This window comes from Coregonus lavaretus (assembly GCF_964263955.1).
Source record: "Coregonus lavaretus genome assembly, chromosome: 13".
NCBI lineage: Eukaryota > Metazoa > Chordata > Actinopteri > Salmoniformes > Salmonidae > Coregonus > Coregonus lavaretus.
This window is the reverse complement of record NC_140000.1, coordinates 27,605,400-27,625,315: the sequence shown is the minus strand read 5'-3', so window position 1 is coordinate 27,625,315 and position 19,916 is coordinate 27,605,400. Positions and strand designations below refer to the sequence as shown.

General features: G+C 46.6%; 1 protein-coding gene across 1 annotated transcript in view; it reads left to right on the top strand.

The window, feature by feature from the left end:
• LOC311140007 (uncharacterized protein) overlaps positions 1-7,010 on the top strand; it is a gene marked incomplete at both ends in the record, with an annotated part of 63,525 nt that extends 56,515 nt beyond the window's left edge. Inside the window, 3 exons of the mRNA XM_084174981.1 lie at positions 5,641-5,880; positions 6,124-6,311; positions 6,884-7,010. Of these exons, the coding sequence (XP_084031107.1) occupies positions 5,641-5,880; positions 6,124-6,311; positions 6,884-7,010 (555 nt within the window). The remainder of the gene's footprint in view (positions 1-5,640; positions 5,881-6,123; positions 6,312-6,883) is intronic.
• Between the last annotated feature and the right edge of the window lie 12,906 nt (positions 7,011-19,916).

Genomic DNA, 19,916 nt, shown 5'->3' with positions numbered 1-19,916 from the left:
GGGAACAGTGGGCACGTTCGACACCATCGATGCGTCCTCCATCCTCTCCCCCGCGTCCCGTCACGTACGCCTCCTCTTGCCTCCCTTGGAGGGCCAGGTCGGCGTCCTCGTCACCTCCCTCGCCGGCTGTAGTGGGGCTACCGTAGCTGCTGGGAGGGCCGGGCCCGTTCCCTTGCTGCTCGTGGCCGCCGGATGACGCCGATTACGCCGCCTCGTCGTAGACCCCGGTCTACTTAGAGGGGCGGAGGTAGATGGCCTTTGGGAAGGAGGGGGCCGAGTCGTCCTGCCAACGGCAGGTGCTTGGCCAACTGCTTCTTCTCCTCCTCTAACTTAGAAAAACGCTCCGTCGCCTCTTTGACTGCGACCCCAAAGAGGCCGTCGTCAGAGAGGGGGGCGTTCAAGAGAGATGTCCTGTCTGCCTCTTTCATGGATGTCAATGACAACCAGAGGTGTCGTTCCCCGACCACCGAAGTGGCCATGGACCTCCCCGCGCAGACTGCGGACGCCTGTGTCAGGTGGAGTATGGCGCCAGAAATTCTGGACGCCTCCTCCACCTCCTCCGGTGCCAACTCTGTCTTACCCGTGGTTAAACGGGACAGAGAGGCCGCCAAGAGGGCAATGTTGTTAGCTGCTGCTACAGCTTGGGCTCCCAACCCAAAAGACTTCTCTAACAGCGACGCTGTGAGTCGGTCCTTCTGGGATGGCAACGTGGCCTTCTTGGAAGAGGGCCAAGGGCTCGAACCTGGTACGAGATACGCCGCCATGGCGCTCTCTAACCTGGGGATTCCCTGACCCTGAAACCTTCCTTCCACTCTCGTGAATGGGAGATACGCTTTTACAGGCGAACGCGCCGCTAAAGGTGCCTCCCATGAGCCCTCAACGTACCTAGCCAAAGAAGGCATGGCAGGAGCCACTGGCTCTGCCGCCTTCCTTGGCCTGGAATAAGGACCGCCCTCCATCATATCAACCTCCGGTGCGGAGGGAAGAGGGGGCAGCCTTATTACCAGCCGTTGAGCAGCTCTCTCAATGAGACCCGGAAAATCAGATCTCAGAGAGGCTGCAGCGAAAGAGAGAGCTTCTGATCTCTCAGAGCTCGTATCCCCTCCAAAGGAAAGGGGGGCTTGAAAGTATGAGGGACGGGGTCCGACTGTTCCATTGGAATGCCAGACCCCTCCTCAAAGTCCCTATCTTCCCCCGAGTCTGCGCCGTCGGACGACGCCTCTGAAGCAGAGGCTAGTATCGACAACACATCCTCAAGGGGGATGTCCTCCCTGAAAAACGCCCAACGCTGCTTCCTCTCCTTTAAAGAAAGGAGGGCGCAGGAGGCGCAATTCGGGGGACTGCAGACGCCTTCCTTGGCATGCTGGGATCCCAAACACACGAAACATAGGTCGTGGTGGTCACCGGCCGCCATGGAAGTGCATCTGCACTGAGCTCTGAAAAGAGCTTTTGGGGGTGGAAAATCTCCCGGTGTGCTCATTTAGACGACGTTGATGACTGGAATATCAACGGCGTTTTTTCGTCCTGAGTCTTTGTGCTTCGTCTCTTCTTGGCTCTTCAGTCTAGTCATCCAGTCGCTGAAGAAAAAGGGAGGCTAATTGAGGGGAGGCATCCCCTCTTATAGGGACACCTGTACTCCTATTGGCTGTAGGTGTGTGCATAATTTTGTCTCAGGCTGTTGCTGCCTTAGGGCAGAGGGTAAACCACTAGGAGCAGAGCTCCCCTATGGGGCGGAGCTCCACGATATAGAACATAGCATTTATGACAAACAGGTAGAACGTGCTGAATACATTGAAACTTTAAAACTAAATCTCAATGCAGTTTGTAATAGATAAATAAAGGTCAGCTATAGGCCTATAGCTAAAAGGTGTTAGGGGATGAAAAACAATGCAAGAAGTGGACGTCTGTTTTTAACCAGGTCTTCCTTGACAGTCTTTGTTGGTATGGACCATAGAATTAGGAATTAGAATAATTAAGTAATTTAATAGGATTTCTATGGTATGGACATTGAGGACAATCATGGTACCAATAATTGCTTCTATTACACCAGATGTATGTCCTTGAACCGATTATTTAAACATTGCACACATAAGTTATAATGATAACTTATAGTAGTTGCTACCACCAACCTGCAGTACCCGGGTCAGCCTTCAACTTGAGATACTCAATGAGGGGGCCGCACTGAGCTTTCCTGCAATGTCACTTCCTAGAGTATCTCAAACTGCACATGCGATGTCAGAGATGGAAAAGGAAGCAAGAAATCCCACTCCCTAATTTTTTGTGGTTCAATGGAATTCAATAAACTAAGCAGATCAGACCCAGTTTCTATCGCAGACCGGAACTGACAATTTATTTCAACGGTAAACGACCTGGGTGAACTATCTTCATTTATCCACCATATTTGCTGATGTTTCCAAAAACTCCTCCATGAAGTAAGATAGCAACATGCTGAAACGACACTTCCTGATCTTCAAATACGCCATTGAGACTTCAGATAGGAAAGAATGGAGTGACGTCGTCGATGGTGCCTTCCAGTTTCTTTTTACAGTCTATGAGTACAATGCACCCATACATCAGTGCATGAGCGTCCTTTAATTGAGAGAAAAATACAGGCGACTTGGAACTACTGGTGGGCCTATAGATACAGTGGGGGAAAAAAGTATTTAGTCAGCCACCAATTGTGCAAGTTCTCCCACTTAAAAAGATGAGAGAGGCCTGTAATATTCATCATAGGTACACGTCAACTATGACAAACAAATTGAGAAACAAAATTCCAGAAAATCACATTGTAGGATTTTTTATGAATTTATTTGCAAATTATGGTGGAAAATAAGTATTTGGTCACCTACAAACAAGCAAGATTTCTGGCTCTCACAGACCTGTAACTTCTTCTTTAAGAGGCTCCTCTGTCCTCCACTTGTTACCTGTATTAATGGCAACTGTTTGAACTTGTTATCAGTATAAAAGACACCTGTCCACAACCTCAAACAGTCACACTCCAAACTCCACTATGGCCAAGACCAAAGAGCTGTCAAAGGACACCAGAAACAAAATTGTAGACCTGCACCAGGCTGGGAAGACTGAATCTGCAATAGGTAAGCAGCTTGGCTTGAAGAAATCAACTGTGGGAGCAATTATTAGGAAATGGAAGACATACAAGACCACTGATAATCTCCCTCGATCTGGGGCTCCACGCAAGATCTCACCCCGTGGGGTCAAAATGATCACAAGAACGGTGAGCAAAAATCCCAGAACCACACGGGGGACCTAGTGAATGACCTGCAGAGAGCTGGGACCAAAGTAACAAAGCCTACCATCAGTAACACACTGCGCCGCCAGGGACTCAAATCCTGCAGTGCTAGACGTGTCCCCCTGCTTAAGCCAGTACATGTCCAGGCCCGTCTGAAGTTTGCTAGAGTGCATTTGGATGATCCAGAAGAGGATTGGGAGAATGTCATATGGTCAGATGAAACCAAAATATAACTTTTTGGTAAAAACTCAACTCGTCGTGTTTGGAGGACAAAGAATGCTGAGTTGCATCCAAAGAACACAATACCTACTGTGAAGCATGGGGGTGGAAACATCATGCTTTGGGGCTGTTTTTCTGCAAAGGGACCAGGACGACTGATCTGTGTAAAGAAAATAATGAATGGGGCCATGTATCATGAGATTTTGAGTGAAAACCTCCTTCCATCAGCAAGGGCATTGAAGATGAAACGTGGCTGGGTCTTTCAGCATGACAATGATCCCAAACACACCGCCCGGGCAACGAAGGAGTGGCTTCGTAAGAAGCATTTCAAGGTCCTGGAGTGGCCTAGCCATTCTCCAGATCTCAACCCCATAGAAAATCTTTGGAGGGAGTTGAAAGTCAGTGTTGCCCAGCCACAGCCCCAAAACATCACTGCTCTAGAGGAGATCTGCATGGAGGAATGGGCCAAAATACCAGCAACAGTGTGTGAAAACCTTGTGAAGACTTACAGAAAACGTTTGACCTGTGTCATTGCCAACAAAGGGTATATAACAAAGTATTGAGAAACTTTTGTTATTGAACAAATACTTATTTTCCACCATATTTTTTTTTTCTGATTTTGTCTGTCATAGTTGACGTGTACCTATGATGAAAATTACAGGCCTCTCTCATCTTTTTAAGTGGGAGAACTTGCACAATTGGTGGCTGACTAAATACTTTTTTCCCCCACTGTATGTTTGGAATGTGTAAAAATACTTAAGCGATCAAATAATTCTCACAAAGCTACCATCTACAATTTTTTTTTGTGTAAAGCTGTCATTACGTTATCATATGGGTTAGGACTAAACACTACCGTACTTTTCTCATTTTACATGAGTGATCCATGACAACAACTGAAGCTTCAAGACACCAAGCTTGGTAACTGACAAATACATTAAACCTATACCACTTTGGATCCTTTTGTCATGTGATCACGGATCTTGATTGTTGTGAATCTTTCTCCTGTAGTCTCTGACTCTAACTGAAAAATACTTAACATCTCCCTCTTAGCAGCCACCTACAGAAATGGAGCTGTCATCTCAAACTGACAATGAAGTAACACCTCCCACTCAACAACCAGCTGAGGAGATTTTATTACAGCCCCATAGCTCTGTGACAGTGGACCCAATAGTAAAAATGGCCCCAACAGTGACAGTGGCCCTATTGGTGACTGTGACGTTTTAAAGGAAGTAACAGAACCGGAAGACAATTTTGGAGATTATCCTGATTTCCGGTCTAAGCCTGATAGAGAACAAAACTCCTGTAGTCTCTCTGACTGAAAATGATGGAAAAGCTCCTGCTAAGAGACCACGTACAAAAATGGAGATTCCAACCCAAACTGAAAATAGAAGGTACAGAGATGTTTATGTACAGAAAGGGCAATATAGCCTGGTCCCCACGTCAAGTACAACGGAATGTAGGTGGACTGACAACCCCCAAAATCTTGAGAGTGCATCCAGAGCCTACCCGATTAGGCCTCCGTGGCTGTGGCCATGGAATTTAGCCTATCCTATTCAAAATATCCTTATTGAAATGACCACTTTGGAGGGGAAGCATGTGTACCAGGACAAGTGGAAGACACTGGATAGGATACAGTTGTATGCAGTTCCTGCTCATGGAATCTCCCCATGTATCCGTGGTTTTGGGGTATTCATGGCTCCAGAAACACAATCCCCTGATCGACTGGGCTACTGGTTCCCAAGGGTTGGAGCCCGTTCTGCCATGTGTCTTAAGTCGGCACAGCCTGCCCCGGGACGTCTTCCTGCAGGCTTGGGAGAAGCCTCGTATCTCTCCGCCATTCCCGCGGACCTCCGGGAGGTCTTCAACAAGGTCCACGCTACGTCTCTCCCTCCGCATTGACCCTACGACTGCGCCATTGACCTTCTTCCGGGCACTACAACACCTCGGGGGCGGCTTTACTCCCTGTCGGGTCCGGAGACCAAGGCTATGGAGGAGTACATTGAGGACTCTCTCGCTGCAGGGAGTATTCGTCCATCTGGCACTCCCACCGGTGCAGGGTTCTTCCTTGTGGAGAAGGACAAAACCCTGCGCCCGTGTATCGACTACCGGGGCCTTAATGACATCACGGTTAAAAACCGTTACCCTCTACCAACGCTCCCGCTGTGTTCCAGGCCCTGGTCAACGATGTGCTCCTTGACATGTTGAACCGGTTTGTGTTTGTCTACCTCAACGACATCCTTGTCTTTTCCCGTTCAGCTCAAGAGCACGTCCTCCATGTCCGACAGGTCCTTCAGCGTCTCCTGGTGAACCAGCTTTTCGTTAAAGCAGAGAAGTGTGAATTCCATTGCTGCACCATCTGCTTCCTAGGATACGTCATCGCTGCAGGACATATACAGATGGATCCAGACAAAGTGAGAGCTGTGGTGGATTGGCCTCAACCCACATCCAGAGTGCAGCTGCAACATTTCCTGGGATTTGCTAACTTCTACCGCCGCTTCATCCGGGGTTACAGCACCCTGGCTTCCCCCCTCTCAGTACTCACCTCTCCCAAGGTTCCATTCACATGGTCTCCAGCAGCTGACCGGGCGTTCTCGAACCTCAAACATCGATTCACTACAGCCCCCATCTTAATCCATCCGGACCCGTCCCGTCAGTTTGTGGTGGAGGTCGACGCCTCGGATGTCATAGTGGGGGCCGTCCTGTCCCAGCATTCTGCCCAGGACGAAAAGCTGCACCCCTGCGCTTTCCTCTCCCATCGTCTTACCCCTGCTGAGAGGAACTATGATGTGGGAAATCGAGAACTCCTCGCCGTCAAGATGGCATTGGAGGAGTGGAGGCACTGGTTGGAGGGGGCGGAACACCCATTCTTAGTGTGGACTGACCATAAGAACCTGGAATATCACTGCCAAGCACCTCAACTCTAGGCATGCTCGTTGGGCCCTGTTATTCACCCGTTTCAATTTCACTCTCTCCTACCGCCCGGGGTCCGCTGCTACTCTGCTAACCCCACCACCTGGAGCCACCAACTCTTGTGGATGGAATACGCCCGTAACACCCTTCCCTGCGCATACCCTCTGCCCAGATGTTCGTCTGCCACTGTCGCCGTAAGTGGAAGAGAGCCCGGGCCGCTCTTCTGAAGACCACATCCAGGTATCGGCGACAGGCGGATCGCCAGCGGACCCTTGCGCGCCGCAATCGGCTCGGGCAGAGGGTATGGCTTTCCACTCGGGACCTGCCCCTCCGGGTGGAGTCCCGTAAACTTTCCCCCCATTTCATCGGCCCTTTCCCCATCTCTAAAATCCTTAGCCCCTCTGCTGTTCTTCTTCTGTTGCCCCGCACCCTCCACATACATCCCACTTTTCATGTGTTTAGGATGAAACCTCTGTCTCACAGCCCTTTGTCTCCTGTTTCCAGGCCCACCACTCTCCCCCGTCTCATCGATGGCCAACCAGCGTACACGGTGAGGCGCCTCCTGAAGGTTAGACCACGGGACAGGGGATTCCAGTACCTGGTTGACTGGGAGGGTTGTCGGTCCGCCTAGAGTTATTATACAGTCTGACAGCAGTGGGTAGAGTGGCGTTTCGCAGGCGGTTCATACGGGCAGTTATACAGGACAGTTCGTTGCTCTTTCTCAGGAGCTTGCTGGTGCAGTTAGCTCTTTTTGGAGGGAGCAGGTCATTCAGTGGATGGTCAAGAGTTTGCATGTCCTTCACCAGGTGCACTGCAGCCTGCTCTCGCCTGCTCTGCAGTGACGGGAGCTGTGGTTGGACTGCTCCACATCTGGAGATGATCCTCAAGGCCCTCCTCTGCACCATGTCTAGTTGGGCCTGCTGCTTTTTACTGCATCCAACTAACAGCACTCCACCATATTCCAGAAAAGGCCTGACTAGTGTAGTGTATACTGTGACCAGATCTTCAGTGGGTAGGCCATTTCTGTCAAGAACAGTCAAAAGGCGTTTTGAGGCCTTCCTCCCTGACTGCTCCACATGTGTGTCACCACTGAGGTTAGAGTCTAGTTGAAAACCAAGATAATTGGTTGTTGTTACCACTGGTACTTCCTGTCCTCCTAGGATTAGTGGGGCAGGTTGTGGATGGTCTCTAGAAAAATATATCAGCATTTCCACAGACTTTTTCCCATTCAGGAGCATGTTGTTGGTTGTGGCCCACTCTTACAGCTGCTTTGCCTCCAAGCCCATGGAAGTGTCCACTTGGATGCTGGTTAATGGTATGGCTCAGGACAGCCCTACATCGTCTGCATACCCAGTGTCCAGTGTCACTGAAGACAACTTTTCGGGTGGAGATGTGAAGGAGAAACAGATATGGTGAAACTACGCCCCCTTGTGGAACACCAGAGGTGACCTCTGACCAAGGGCTAAATGTGCCATTTGCCATCACCCTCTGCCTTCTTCCGATGGTGTAGCTGTGGAGCCAGGCTAGTAACCTTGGACAGTTCAATGTCAGACAGATGTTGCAGGAGCTTTGCGTGATATACTTGATCAAAGGCTTTGGACATATCAGCAAGTAACACTCACCATTGTTGGTTTTCTGGAGTCTGTAGCTGTCAGCCAGGAGTGTGTGGCTTTCACAAGGGCAGTAGTAGGACTGGACTTTGGGAGGTAGGCATACTGATTCGTGCACTCAGATAAAACTGTTGGCATGAGTTTTTTTATGATGAAGATCTCCTGGATTTTTTCCAAGGCATGAAGTTAGAGAGATGGGCCTCCAGTCACTCATTGTACATGGGTTTGACACTTTAGGTATGGGACACACATTGGCAATCTTCCAGTCAGCAGGAACAGTGCCCTGCCAGTAGGAAGTGTTAACAATGTGTGTGATTTCAGGGGCTAGATCTTCTGCATGCTCTTTTAGTAGCCAGGCTGGAATGCTATCAGACCCACATGCTTTACGTGGGCTGAGTCTGGTCAGAGCTTGCTTTATTTGGCCAATGCTGCACAGCTCAACCTGCCTTGTAGGCATGGGCAGGGGGAAGATGGCAAGAGGTGTGGTGCTTGTCCATGCCTCAGCAAAGAAGACATTGAAAACTTTTTATGTTTTCTTTCGTCCCAGTCCTTTGTTAATGAAGTCCCACCATTCCTTAGGGTTTTTCTTCTTTAGGTCCTGGATTTCAGTTTTGTAGTAGTTTGTCTTTGCTTCCTTGAAAAGCATTTGCACTGTGTTTCTGTTTTCTCTCCATTTCATTGTTTTCCCCCATATGTTGAAAGTCTTCTGACTTTTCCTGATGGCAGCATTTCTTTGTTCAGTCATCCAGGGCTTGTTCAGTGCTGTTGTTTTCTTATTTCTTATTTCTTATTGGCATGAATGCAGGAGTTGAACGTCTCCACCTTCGCATCGAGCTCTCCACCTCATATATGGCAGACCAGTCAGTACTGGCCATACATCGTGACAAGGCCTCCTTTCTGTTCTGGGTTACCAGACGTCCTTTTTCCCGCTGCACCTCACTTCTCCCTCCCTCCTGATGTTTGGGGAGAACAGCAGCATTTGTGATCACTGGATCCGTGAGGAGCAAGTACAGTGGGGGTGTTGTTGTTATTCTTCAGATTTGTAATGATCAGATCTAGGATGGAGTCCCCTCTGGTCTTGTCTTTGACCACTTGTTTCATGTCTAGATGGGAGTTTGTCAGCATCTTGATGGGCAGGTGATTAAAGTCTCCACACAGGATGAGACCCATTTGGGGAAAGGACATCCTGATCATATCGACAGTGTTTATGAGATAATCCAGTGTTCTGCTGAAGTGTTTTGTCATTTTCCAAGGGTGGATGGTAGAGTACTCCCACTACTTGGGAGTCGTTTAGGACATTTACATTGACATTTTTGTCATTTAGCAGACGCTCTTATCCAGAGCGACTTACAGGAGCAATTAGGGTTAAGTGCCTTGCTTAAGGGCACATCAACAGATTTTTTCACCTAGTTGGCTCGGGGATTAGAACTAGCGACCTTTCGGTTACTGGCACAACGCTCTTACCCACTAAGCTACCTGCCGAAGGACGAAGCTGAAGCCACATACACTCAAACTCCTCTTTCTCTAGGTCAGTTCTTCTCTTTGCCTGCATACTGTGATTCACATACATAGCCACGCCCCCTTCTCTCATCCCCTCTCTGTACCTGTCATTTCTGAACAGCTGATAGTCTTGTATGAAAAGAGATTCATCTGGGATATTTCCGTGGGCCCATGTTTCAGTGACACATCCAATGTCTGCATTTACTGATTGTAGAAGCAGTTCAAATTCATCCACTTTGTTTATCAATGATCTTGAATTACAAACAAGCACATTCGGAGTCTCACATTCGGGGCATTTTTTGATGTATTTGCGACATCACATAATTCAGTTAGAACTCTGCATTCACGTGAGCGATTGTGTTTTCGATGTATTTTAGGTCTGCTACCTTCTATTGTCAGTATTTTCCTCCTTCTGCCCTTACCAGCTGTAATCCCTCTCTCGGCTTCTTGCGTGCATTATCCCGAAGCACTGAAGTTTGTCTTGGATATGCAGTGCCAGAGGAGGTGCATGTTTTTTGTAAATCCATAGAAAATGTGATGAGTATTCCACAACGTTTGTACAATCCATTGTTATCAAAGCCATGCTTAGTCCGTTAAAAGAGCAGGAAAAGTATGCGGTGCGAAAAAGAAAAAAAAAACATATAAAAAAAAAACATTTCAAACATTGTAACACGTTACTCTGGAGCGGCTGCCTGGAAGCGCCACCATACACCATAATCATTGAACACAAGTCTAAGAAGCGGTAGATCTGTTCTATGTGTGCTATTTCTATGCTTCCCGTTCTTAAGTTTCATTTTTGCTTCTTTTACTTTCAGTTCTGTACACCAGCGTCAAACAGTTGAAAATACAATATATTTGGTTATTTAAAATATATTTCACAGCGGTTTAGACGGTACAATGATTCTCTACACTATGCTTGCTTGTTTTGTCACATAAACAAAAATTAGGCAAACTATTAGAATTTTAGCAATCAGGAAATGGCGGAGCGATTTCTGCATAGTGCACCTTTTAAAATTAACATTATTTAAGAACATTTTATTTGTGGTTTACAGGATATCCACCAAAAAGCATCTATATTCTCCATAAATACGGCAGTAAATACAAAACTTGTTTAGTTTACTTTCAGAGGTACAATTTAAATTCTTAGGTACAACTTAAATATGTGTCTATCTATGGCAGTGGATAAGAAGTATGCAAACGTATTTGTGCTAAACCACCACAAGGGGTGGCTGAATGAATTAAACTTTGTCTCAAAGTAAATCTGAGTTCACAATTACAGTAACATGTTGCTCGTAATGTCACCACTAGGTGTCAAAGGTCATGTAAACAAATACGTTATGGCAACCTATGACAAGCACAAGCTACCTGGTCATTATGACAGTGTTTTCTTACAAACCATATGTACATTACACTGCTATTCAATACAACATGTATTGGCTATAAATGTAAACTGCAAATGGCCTGCGCTGAAGACTAAAAATGTTTATGCAGGCAAATGCTTGCTGCACTAGTTTTAGTCACACTAGCTAATGACAGCTACTCATGGCCTGAATGATAAATATGCACCAACTGTCTTGCTTTTTGCAGATTGCATATCTCTGACAACTATCTAAATAAGCGCACTAGCTAACATAACTGGCCCAGACAGTAACAGTGTTATTTTTCTATCAAGAACAAGTGTTCGCTTTGGCGCCAGTCCAGTGTTAGTATCATAGCACAGATTACTAGCAAGCTAAGCTAACTACCTTGTGAATGTGATGAGGACAAGGTTGCTTGCTTGGTGGAGTGTACTTTTGATTATTTACTTATTCAAATACGCTGGCTGAGGCAAGCTACTCACCGTCAAACCAAAATGCCTACTATCTCTCACGTTGTGACCTAAGCTAGGGCTGAATGATGTTCAACTGAGCAGCTCGTAGACCGCCCTCTTTATCGGGATGGCTCTATTAGCAAGCAGTGATTTTGTCTAATTTGTCAAGTAATAAACCACCATATTCGAGATGCATGGCTTTTCTTCTAAAGAACCCGCTCCCTGTAACAGGGGATGTCAATGTTTTGTATGCGGATTAGAAATGTTCTTGTTTTTGTTGTTACACAATGGTCAGGTAAGAGATAACTTTTGTATTTAGTTAAAACCATGAATGTATGATTGTTTTGAGCAGGCTGCTGTATTTTGCATGGGTCAATTTGACCCGGAACAGGATATTGTACAATACTTCAAGTACATTCCAACATAACACTAGGATTACTAGACAAATGTTTGGCCTTGTAGGCGTATTACCTTTGTTAATCGGAACGTTTACATCAGACACTTATGCTTTCGTAAATCCCACAATTTAATAATTGAAAGAAAAAAAGGCAACAAAACTATGGGTTTTCAGGTAGATTTTTTTTTCACATCCTAAATTCTTTCAACAGAATTTGTAATCGATACACAATATCACCAAAGATTTTTATAACTAAACCAAGATATAACACAGCCTGTCATTTCCAATGGGAACAAATTATTCATAGTGGGCAGAACAAGCAAGGAGGTGGGCAGAGCCAAGCACGAGCTAGTGAGATCCTATTGTCATGTTCTAGCATGCATCTGCATATTTCAGTTTGGAAACCCCTACTCTGTGAAGTGCGCGTGTGTAGTAACTCAATTCGTCTTTGCACTCCTAAACAACACAATTTTTAAAAACGTTTGCAAAGGATAAAGTCTACAAAACTTTGCCCACTCTGTTCATAACAGATTCTAGTTTTGGGAACAGAAAACTGTATTGAGATAAAATATTTCATCAATGAGATAATTTGCAGATTGTCTGCCAAAATCCATCTCATTCCATCTTCTCCCACTCCCGGCAGTGGAAATGCCAAGCAGATGCTTCACATTTATACATCCAGTGAAATATCTGTCACATTGTTCTATCTGTGATATCACTGTATGGGGATGTAGCTCAGTTGGTAGAGCATGGTGTTTGCAACGCCAGGGTTGTGGGTTCGATTCCCACGGGGGGCCAGTATGAAAAAATTTAAAATAATAATGTATGCACTCACTAACTGTAAGTCGCTCTGGATAAGAGCGTCTGCTAAATGACTAAAAATGTAAAAATGTAAAATGTCAGGGAAGTCCTGCAGTCATGAGTGTAATGTTACAGTTAACCACTAGAGTGTCCCACACCACATGGAATCATTACAGTCACTATGAATTGTTGCTCAATAGTTGCTACAATGAATGCTGGTAAACTTGAATTACACAGTATAAAGACATATTTGTGAAGAATATATATGAAATACATTGTTCAGTATATAATTTCTACAAACAGATAACATGGTCACTAATGCAGCAATCACTTACCCTGGGTAGGCAGAATATAATATTTGGGGTGAACCGTTTCTTGTTCTGAGATTCATGACCATGCAACTGTATTGACAACCTGATTTTCCTTAACTAATGAGCTTTTTTAATGTCCATATCACCACCTGCTGTGCTTTTTGTAAGGTAATGTGGAAAAACTGTCTTTGCATGTATAGTGTATGTTCGGTAGTCTCCAGTCCATTCACCATTTATACCACTCACACAAGACGGTAAACGGAACGGCAGGGGAAGATTAAGTATCAGTAGGATGCATCTTATTCTTTCCATCTGTGGAAGATCTGGTGTTGGCCCCCTGTTTAGCAACTTGACAACACTGAGACTTGATCATACTTCAGGGTGACCTCTCTCCAGGTCACAATGTGATGGATTATTATCTGTGTGTGACGACACTATCGCCCCGTCACACTCACCCCTGTCATCATGAAGTGCTTCGAGAGGCTGGTCATGGCCCACATCAAGACCAGCGTGCCAGGCACACTGGACTCACTCCAATTTGCCTACCGCTCCAACAGATCCATGGAAGATGCCATTTCCATCGCTTTTCACACGGCCCTAACACATCTGGACATAAGGAACACCTATGTGAGAATGCTATTCATTAACTACAGTTCAGCATTCAACACTATTGTTCCCTCCAAGCTTGTCACCAAGCTCAGAGCCCTGGGTCTGGACAATACTCTGTGCAACTGGATCCTGGACTTCCTGACAGGCAGACCACAGGCTGTGAGGAATGGCAACAACACCTCCTCCACACTGACTCTTAACACAGGGGCCCCCCAGGGGTGTGTCCTCAGCCCTCTGCTGTACTTCCTGTTCACCCACGACTGCTTGGCTTTGCACGGCACCAACTCCATCATCAAGTTTGCGGAAGACACCACAGTTGTAGGCTGATAACCAACAACGATGAGCCAGCCTATAGGGAGAAGGTAAGTGAACTGGCATTGGGGTGCCAGGATGACAACCTCTCCCTCAACGTCAGCAAAACAAAGGAGTTGATTGTTGACTTCAGGAAGCAGACGAGGGAGCACACCCTGATCCACATCAACTGCAGTAGAGAGAGTCAGAAGTTTTAAGTTCCTCGGCATCCACATCACCCATGATTTGACATGGACCAACAACTCCACCACTCTTGTCAAGATTCGGCATGAAAGAATTCGGCATGCCACCCCAGGTCCTCTCCAAATACTATCGCTGCACCATCGACCAGTTATATCACAGCATGGTACGGGAATTGTGCCGTCCACCACCGCCTTCCAGCAGGTGGTGAAGATGGCCCAGTACATCACTGGGACTGTGTTCCCACCAATCCAGGCAGTGGTGGAAAAAGTACCAAATTGTCATACTTGAGTAAAAGTAAAGATACCTTTAATAGAAAATGACTCAAGTAAAAGTGAAAGTCACCCTGTAAAATACTACTTGATTAAAAGTCTAAAAGTATTTGGTTTTAAATATACTTAAGTATCAAAAGTTAATGCAATTTCTAAAATATACTTAAGTATCAAAAGTAAAAGTATGAATAATTTCAAATTCCTTATATTAAGCAAATCAGATGGCACATATATATATTTTTTAATTAACGGATAGCCAGGGGCACACTCAAATACTCAGACATCATTTATAAATGAAGCATGTGTGTTTAGCGAGTCCGCCAGATAAGAGGAAGTAGGGATGACCAGGGATGTAACAAGTACTTTTACTTTTATCCTATCCCAGGTATTCCTTAAAGAGGTGGGGTTTCAAGTGTCTCCGGAAGGTGGTGAGTGACTCCGCTGTCCTGGCGTCGTGAGGGAGCTTGGTCCACCATTGGGGTGCCAGAGCAGCAAACAGTTTTGACTGGGCTGAGCGGGAACTGTGCTTCCGCAGAGGTAGGGGGGCCAGCAGGCCAGAGGTGGATGAACGCAATGCCCTCGTTTGGATGTAGGGACTGATCAGAGCCTGAAGGTACGGAGGTGCCGTTCCCCTCACAGCTCCGTAGGCAAGCACCATGGTCTTGTAGCAGATGCGAGCTTCAACTGGAAGCCAGTGGAGTGTGCGGAAGAGCAGAGTGACGTGAGAGAACTTGGGAAGGTTGAACACCAGACGGGCTGCGGCATTCTGGATGAGTTGTAGGGGTTTAATGGCACAGGCAGGGAGCCCAGCCAACAGCGAGTTGCAGTAATCCAGACGGGAGATGACAAGTGCCTGGATTAGGACCTGTGCCGCTTCCTGTGTAAGGCAGGGTCGTACTCTCCGAATGTTGTAGAGCATGAACCTACAGGATCGGGTCACCGCCTTGATGTTAGCGGAGAACGACAGGGTATTGTCCAGGGTCACGCCAAGGCTCTTCGCACTCTGGGAGGAGGACACAACGGAGTTGTCAACCGTGATGGCGAGATCATGGAACGGGCAGTCCTTCCCCAGGAGGAAGAGCAGCTCCGTCTTGCCGAGGTTCAGCTTGAGGTGGTGATCCGTCATCCACACTGATATGTCTGCCAGACATGCAGAGATGCGATTCGCCACCTGGTTATCAGAAGGGGGAAAGGAAAATATTAATTGTGTGTCGTCTGCGTAGCAATGATAGGAGAGACCATGTGAGGATATGACAGAGCCAAGTGACTTGGTGTAGAGAGAGAATAGGAGAGGGCCTAGAACTGAGCCCTGGGGGACACCAGTGGTGAGAGCACGTGGTGCGGAGACAGATTCTCGCCACGCCACCTGGTAGAAGCGACCTGTGAGGTAGGACGCAATCCAAGAGTGAGCCGCGCCGGAGATGCTGATCTGATGGTTCACAGTATCAAAGGCAGCAGATAGGTCTAGAAGGATGAGAGCAGATGACACAGAGAAGAGCAGTCTCAGTTGAATGACCAGTTTTGAAACCTGACTGGTTTGGATCAAGAAGGTCATTCTGAGAGAGATAACAAGAGAGTTGGCTAAAGACAGCACGCTCAAGAGTTTTGGAGAGAAAAGAAAGAAGGGATACTGGTCTGTAGTTGTTGACATCGGAGGGATCGAGTGTAGGTTTTTTGAGAAGGGGTGCAACTCTCGCTCTCTTGAAGACGGAAGGGACATAGCCAGTGGTCAAGGATGAGTTGATGAGCGAGGTGAGGTAAGGGAGAAGGTCTCCGGAAATGGTCTGGAGAAGAGAGGAGGGGATAGGGTCAAGCAGGCAGGTTGTTGGGCGGCCGGCCGTCACAAGTCGCAAGATTTCATCTGGAGAGAGAGGGGAGAAAGAAGTCAAAGCATAGGGTAGGGCAGTGTGAGCAGGACCAGTGGTGTCATTTGACTTAATAAATGAGGATCGGATGTCGTCAACCTTCTTTTCAAAATGGTTGACGAAGTCATCCACAGAGAGGGAGGAGGGAGGGGGAGGAGGAGGAGGATTCAGCAGGGAGGAGAAGGTGGCAAAGAGCTTCATAGGGTTAGAGGCAGAGGCTTGAAATTTAGAGTGGTAGAAAGTGGCTTTAGCAGCGGAAACAGAGGAAGAAAATGTAGAGAGGAGGGAGTGAAAAGATGACAGGTCGGCAGGGAGTCTAGTTTTCCTCCATTTCCGCTCGGCTGCCCGGAGCCCTGTTCTGTGAGCTCGCAATGAGTCGTCAAGCCACAGAGCAGGAGTGGAGGACCGAGCCGGCCGGGAGGATAGGGGACATAGAGAGTCAAAAGATGCAGAAAGGGAGGAGAGGAGGGTTGAGGAGGCAGAATCAGGAGATTGGAGGGAGAAGTATTGAGCAGAGGGAAGAGATGATAGGATGGAAGAGGAGAGAGTAGCGGGAGAGAGAGAGCGAAGGTCGCGACGGCGTATTACCATCTGAGTAGGGGCAGAGTGAGTAGTGTTGGAGGAGAGCGAGAGAGAAAAGGATACAAAGTAGTGGTCGGAGACTTGGAGGGGAGTTGCAGTGAGATTAGTAGAAGAACAGCATCTAGTAAAGATGAGGTCAAGCGTATTGCCTGCCTTGTGAGTAGGGGGAGACGGTGAGAGGGTGTGGTCAAAAGAGGAGAGGAGTGGAAAGAAGGAGGCAGAGAGAAATGAGTCAAAGGTAGACGTAGGGAGGTTAAAGTCACCCTGAACTGTGAGGGGTGAGCCATCCTCAGGAAAGGAACTTATCAAGGCGTCAAGCTCATTGATGAACTCTCCAAGGGAACCTGGAGGGCGATAAATTATAAGGATGTTAAGCTTGAATGGGCTAGTGACTGTGACAGCATGGAATTCAAATAAGGAGATAGATGAGGACTTGGGAGAGATGAGGATTCCTGTGCCACCGCCCCGCTGACCAGATGCTCTCGGGGTATGCGAGAACACATGGTCAGACAAGGAGAGAGCAGTAGGAGTAGCAGTGGCAATCCATGTTTCCGTCAGCACCAAGAAGTCGAGGGACTGGAGGGTAGCATAGGCTGAGATGAACTCTGCCTTGTTGGCCGCAGAACGGCAGTTCCAGAGGCTGCCGGAGACCTGGAACTCCACGTGGGTCGTGCGTGCAGGGACCACCAGGTTAGAGAGGCAGCAGCCACGCGGTGTGAGGCGTTTGTATGGCCTGTGCGGAGAGGAGAGAACAGGGATAGACAGACACATAGTTGACAGGCTACAGAAAAGGCTACACTAATGCAAAGGAGATCGGAATGAAATTAACTAAACATCTGGAGAAACGAGGCCTCCCTCACTAACCTTTCACTGAAACACTGAAATACAACTCTTCCAACTTCCACTTTAGAAATTATAATTGCTGTAATCTACAGTAGTTCAATGTTTCCAGGAATAGACTAACTTAGTTTATTCAGCTAGCTAACTTGGTACAGTATTCTTCTGTGAAAACCACCCAGGGCACCGTATCCTATGACGCCATAGCTAACTAGCATGCTAGCATCCAATAACACACGGTTTAGCACCAATACTTGGTTACAACAAACTACCAAATGATCATTCATGTCCGTGTCTAGTTCCTTTCATAACTCAGAAGTAATTAAACATTGGCTAGCTAGCACAAAGTCAGTCATGCTAGCTACACAAGTGGACTACACATCTCGAATTGATGCTACATATACAGTGGGGAGAACAAGTATTTGATACACTGCCGATTTTTCAGGTATTCCTACTTACAAAGCATGTAGAGGTCTGTAATTTTTATCATAGGTACACTTCCAGAAAATAACATTGTATGATTTTTAAGTAATTCATTTGCATTTGAAGATGTGTGTAAACAGGGCCAGGTCGTGTGTAACTTACCCGCTGGGAGGTGCCTAGGTGCCTTACTCTGGGCGCACACCGAGGAGGAGTAGACATACACCCTCACGTCCTTAGCCAAAGGTAGGCCACCAGTACTTTCCGGTCAGGCAGCGCACTGTACGACCGATACCTGGGTGACCAGAGGAGGGGGACGTGTGTGCCCAATAGATCAGACGGTCACGGACAAGAGCAGGCACGTACTGCATCCCAGCTGGACACTGAGGTGGAGATGGCTCTGTGCGTAACGCCCGCTCTATGTTTGCTCTGCGTCCATCGCCCATACTACCGGCGCCACAATGCAGGAGGCCGGGAGAATGGGGGTGTTGTCTATGGGCCTCTCCTCTGTGTCGTACAGCCGTGACAGTGTCGTACAGCCGTGACCTCTAGATTTCTCCAGGTCTCGTAAAATTGATCCTAAAGATCTGCATGTATATCTATACCTTGAGAGGAAACCACATTGAGCTAGTCCCCCATTATAAGTATCTAGGTATTTGGATTGACGATAAGCTGTCCTTTAAAACACACATTGATAAGCTGACTAAAAGGTTGTGAGTAAAAATTGGTTTCCTGTATAGAAATAAATCCTGTCTCACTTTTGAAAATAGGAGGAAGATTGTTCAAGCAACACTCCTCCCAGTAATTGACTATGGTGACTCAATCTACATGCACGCAACAGCCTCTGTGTTAAAACCTCTAGATTCTACTACTCAGCGTTGCATTTTATCACTGGTGATAATTTCCATATCCATATAGTTATTTTGGCTGGGAGTCTCTGACTACCAGAAGGGCCCAAAATGGGCTATTATTCGTATATACAGTAAAAAACTTCTCCAGAAATTCACATACTACCTCACTTCACTTCTAAATTGGAAATCTAGCAACTATAAGACTTGCTCTCAAGACTGGTTAGTTCTAGAGGTTCCGCGGGTGCTCCTCAGTCCTACAGGTCACTCTAAAACTTGATTAATTGGTCACAAAAGGTGAATTTAGGGCTCTGATAAAAAAAAATGTGACCAATGACAACTGCACTTGTTTTGATTGATTGTATATATTTGTTTCTAATGCCCTTTTGAATGTAACGTGATTTATTTGAAATGTTGTAACTGTAATTTTGTAGTGATCATGCTAGAATTGTTGCTTACTGTCACGTGTCCTCCCGTTGCTCCCCTCCGGTGCTCTGATTCGCCGGTCTACTGAGCCACCGGTCTGAGTGCACCACCTCGGCAACACCGGAATGGAAACCCAATGCAACATAATCACCTCCAGCGCACCTGCACCTCATCATCTCATCACCACCCCTATATAGCCCTGGACTGTTCAGTGTTGTGTTGTGTGTGATTGTTAGTGTCTTGTCGTGTACTCACTCTTTGTTGTTTTCTTGCTCAGTATTAAGTAAACCTTTACATAGTTTATTCCTGCGTCTGGGTCCTGCCTCTTCGTATCCTCAGTACTCGTCACACTTACATTGCTTGAACTGTTGTTCTCAGGGCACCATTGGAAATGAGACCCTGGTCTCAAAGGGTTCCCCTGGTTAAATAAAGGTTATTAAAAATGTCTTAATTTGTGTCACACAGGCACTCAAAGAAACACTGTTACTCTTGGACCTAATGTTCTTTCATGCCTCAAATTAGATATAGGCTTATAGAGTCTTCAGAGAGTATTCAAACCCCTTGACTTATTCCACATTTTGTTGTGTTACAGCCTGAATTTCTCTCTAAATTGAAAACAAATTTGTTGAACATGAAATACAGAAATATTTATTTTAAATAACTATTCAAACCCCTGAGTCAATACATGTTAGAATCACCTTTGACAGCATTTACAGCTGTGAGTCTTTCTGGGAAGTCTCTAAGAGCTTTCCACACC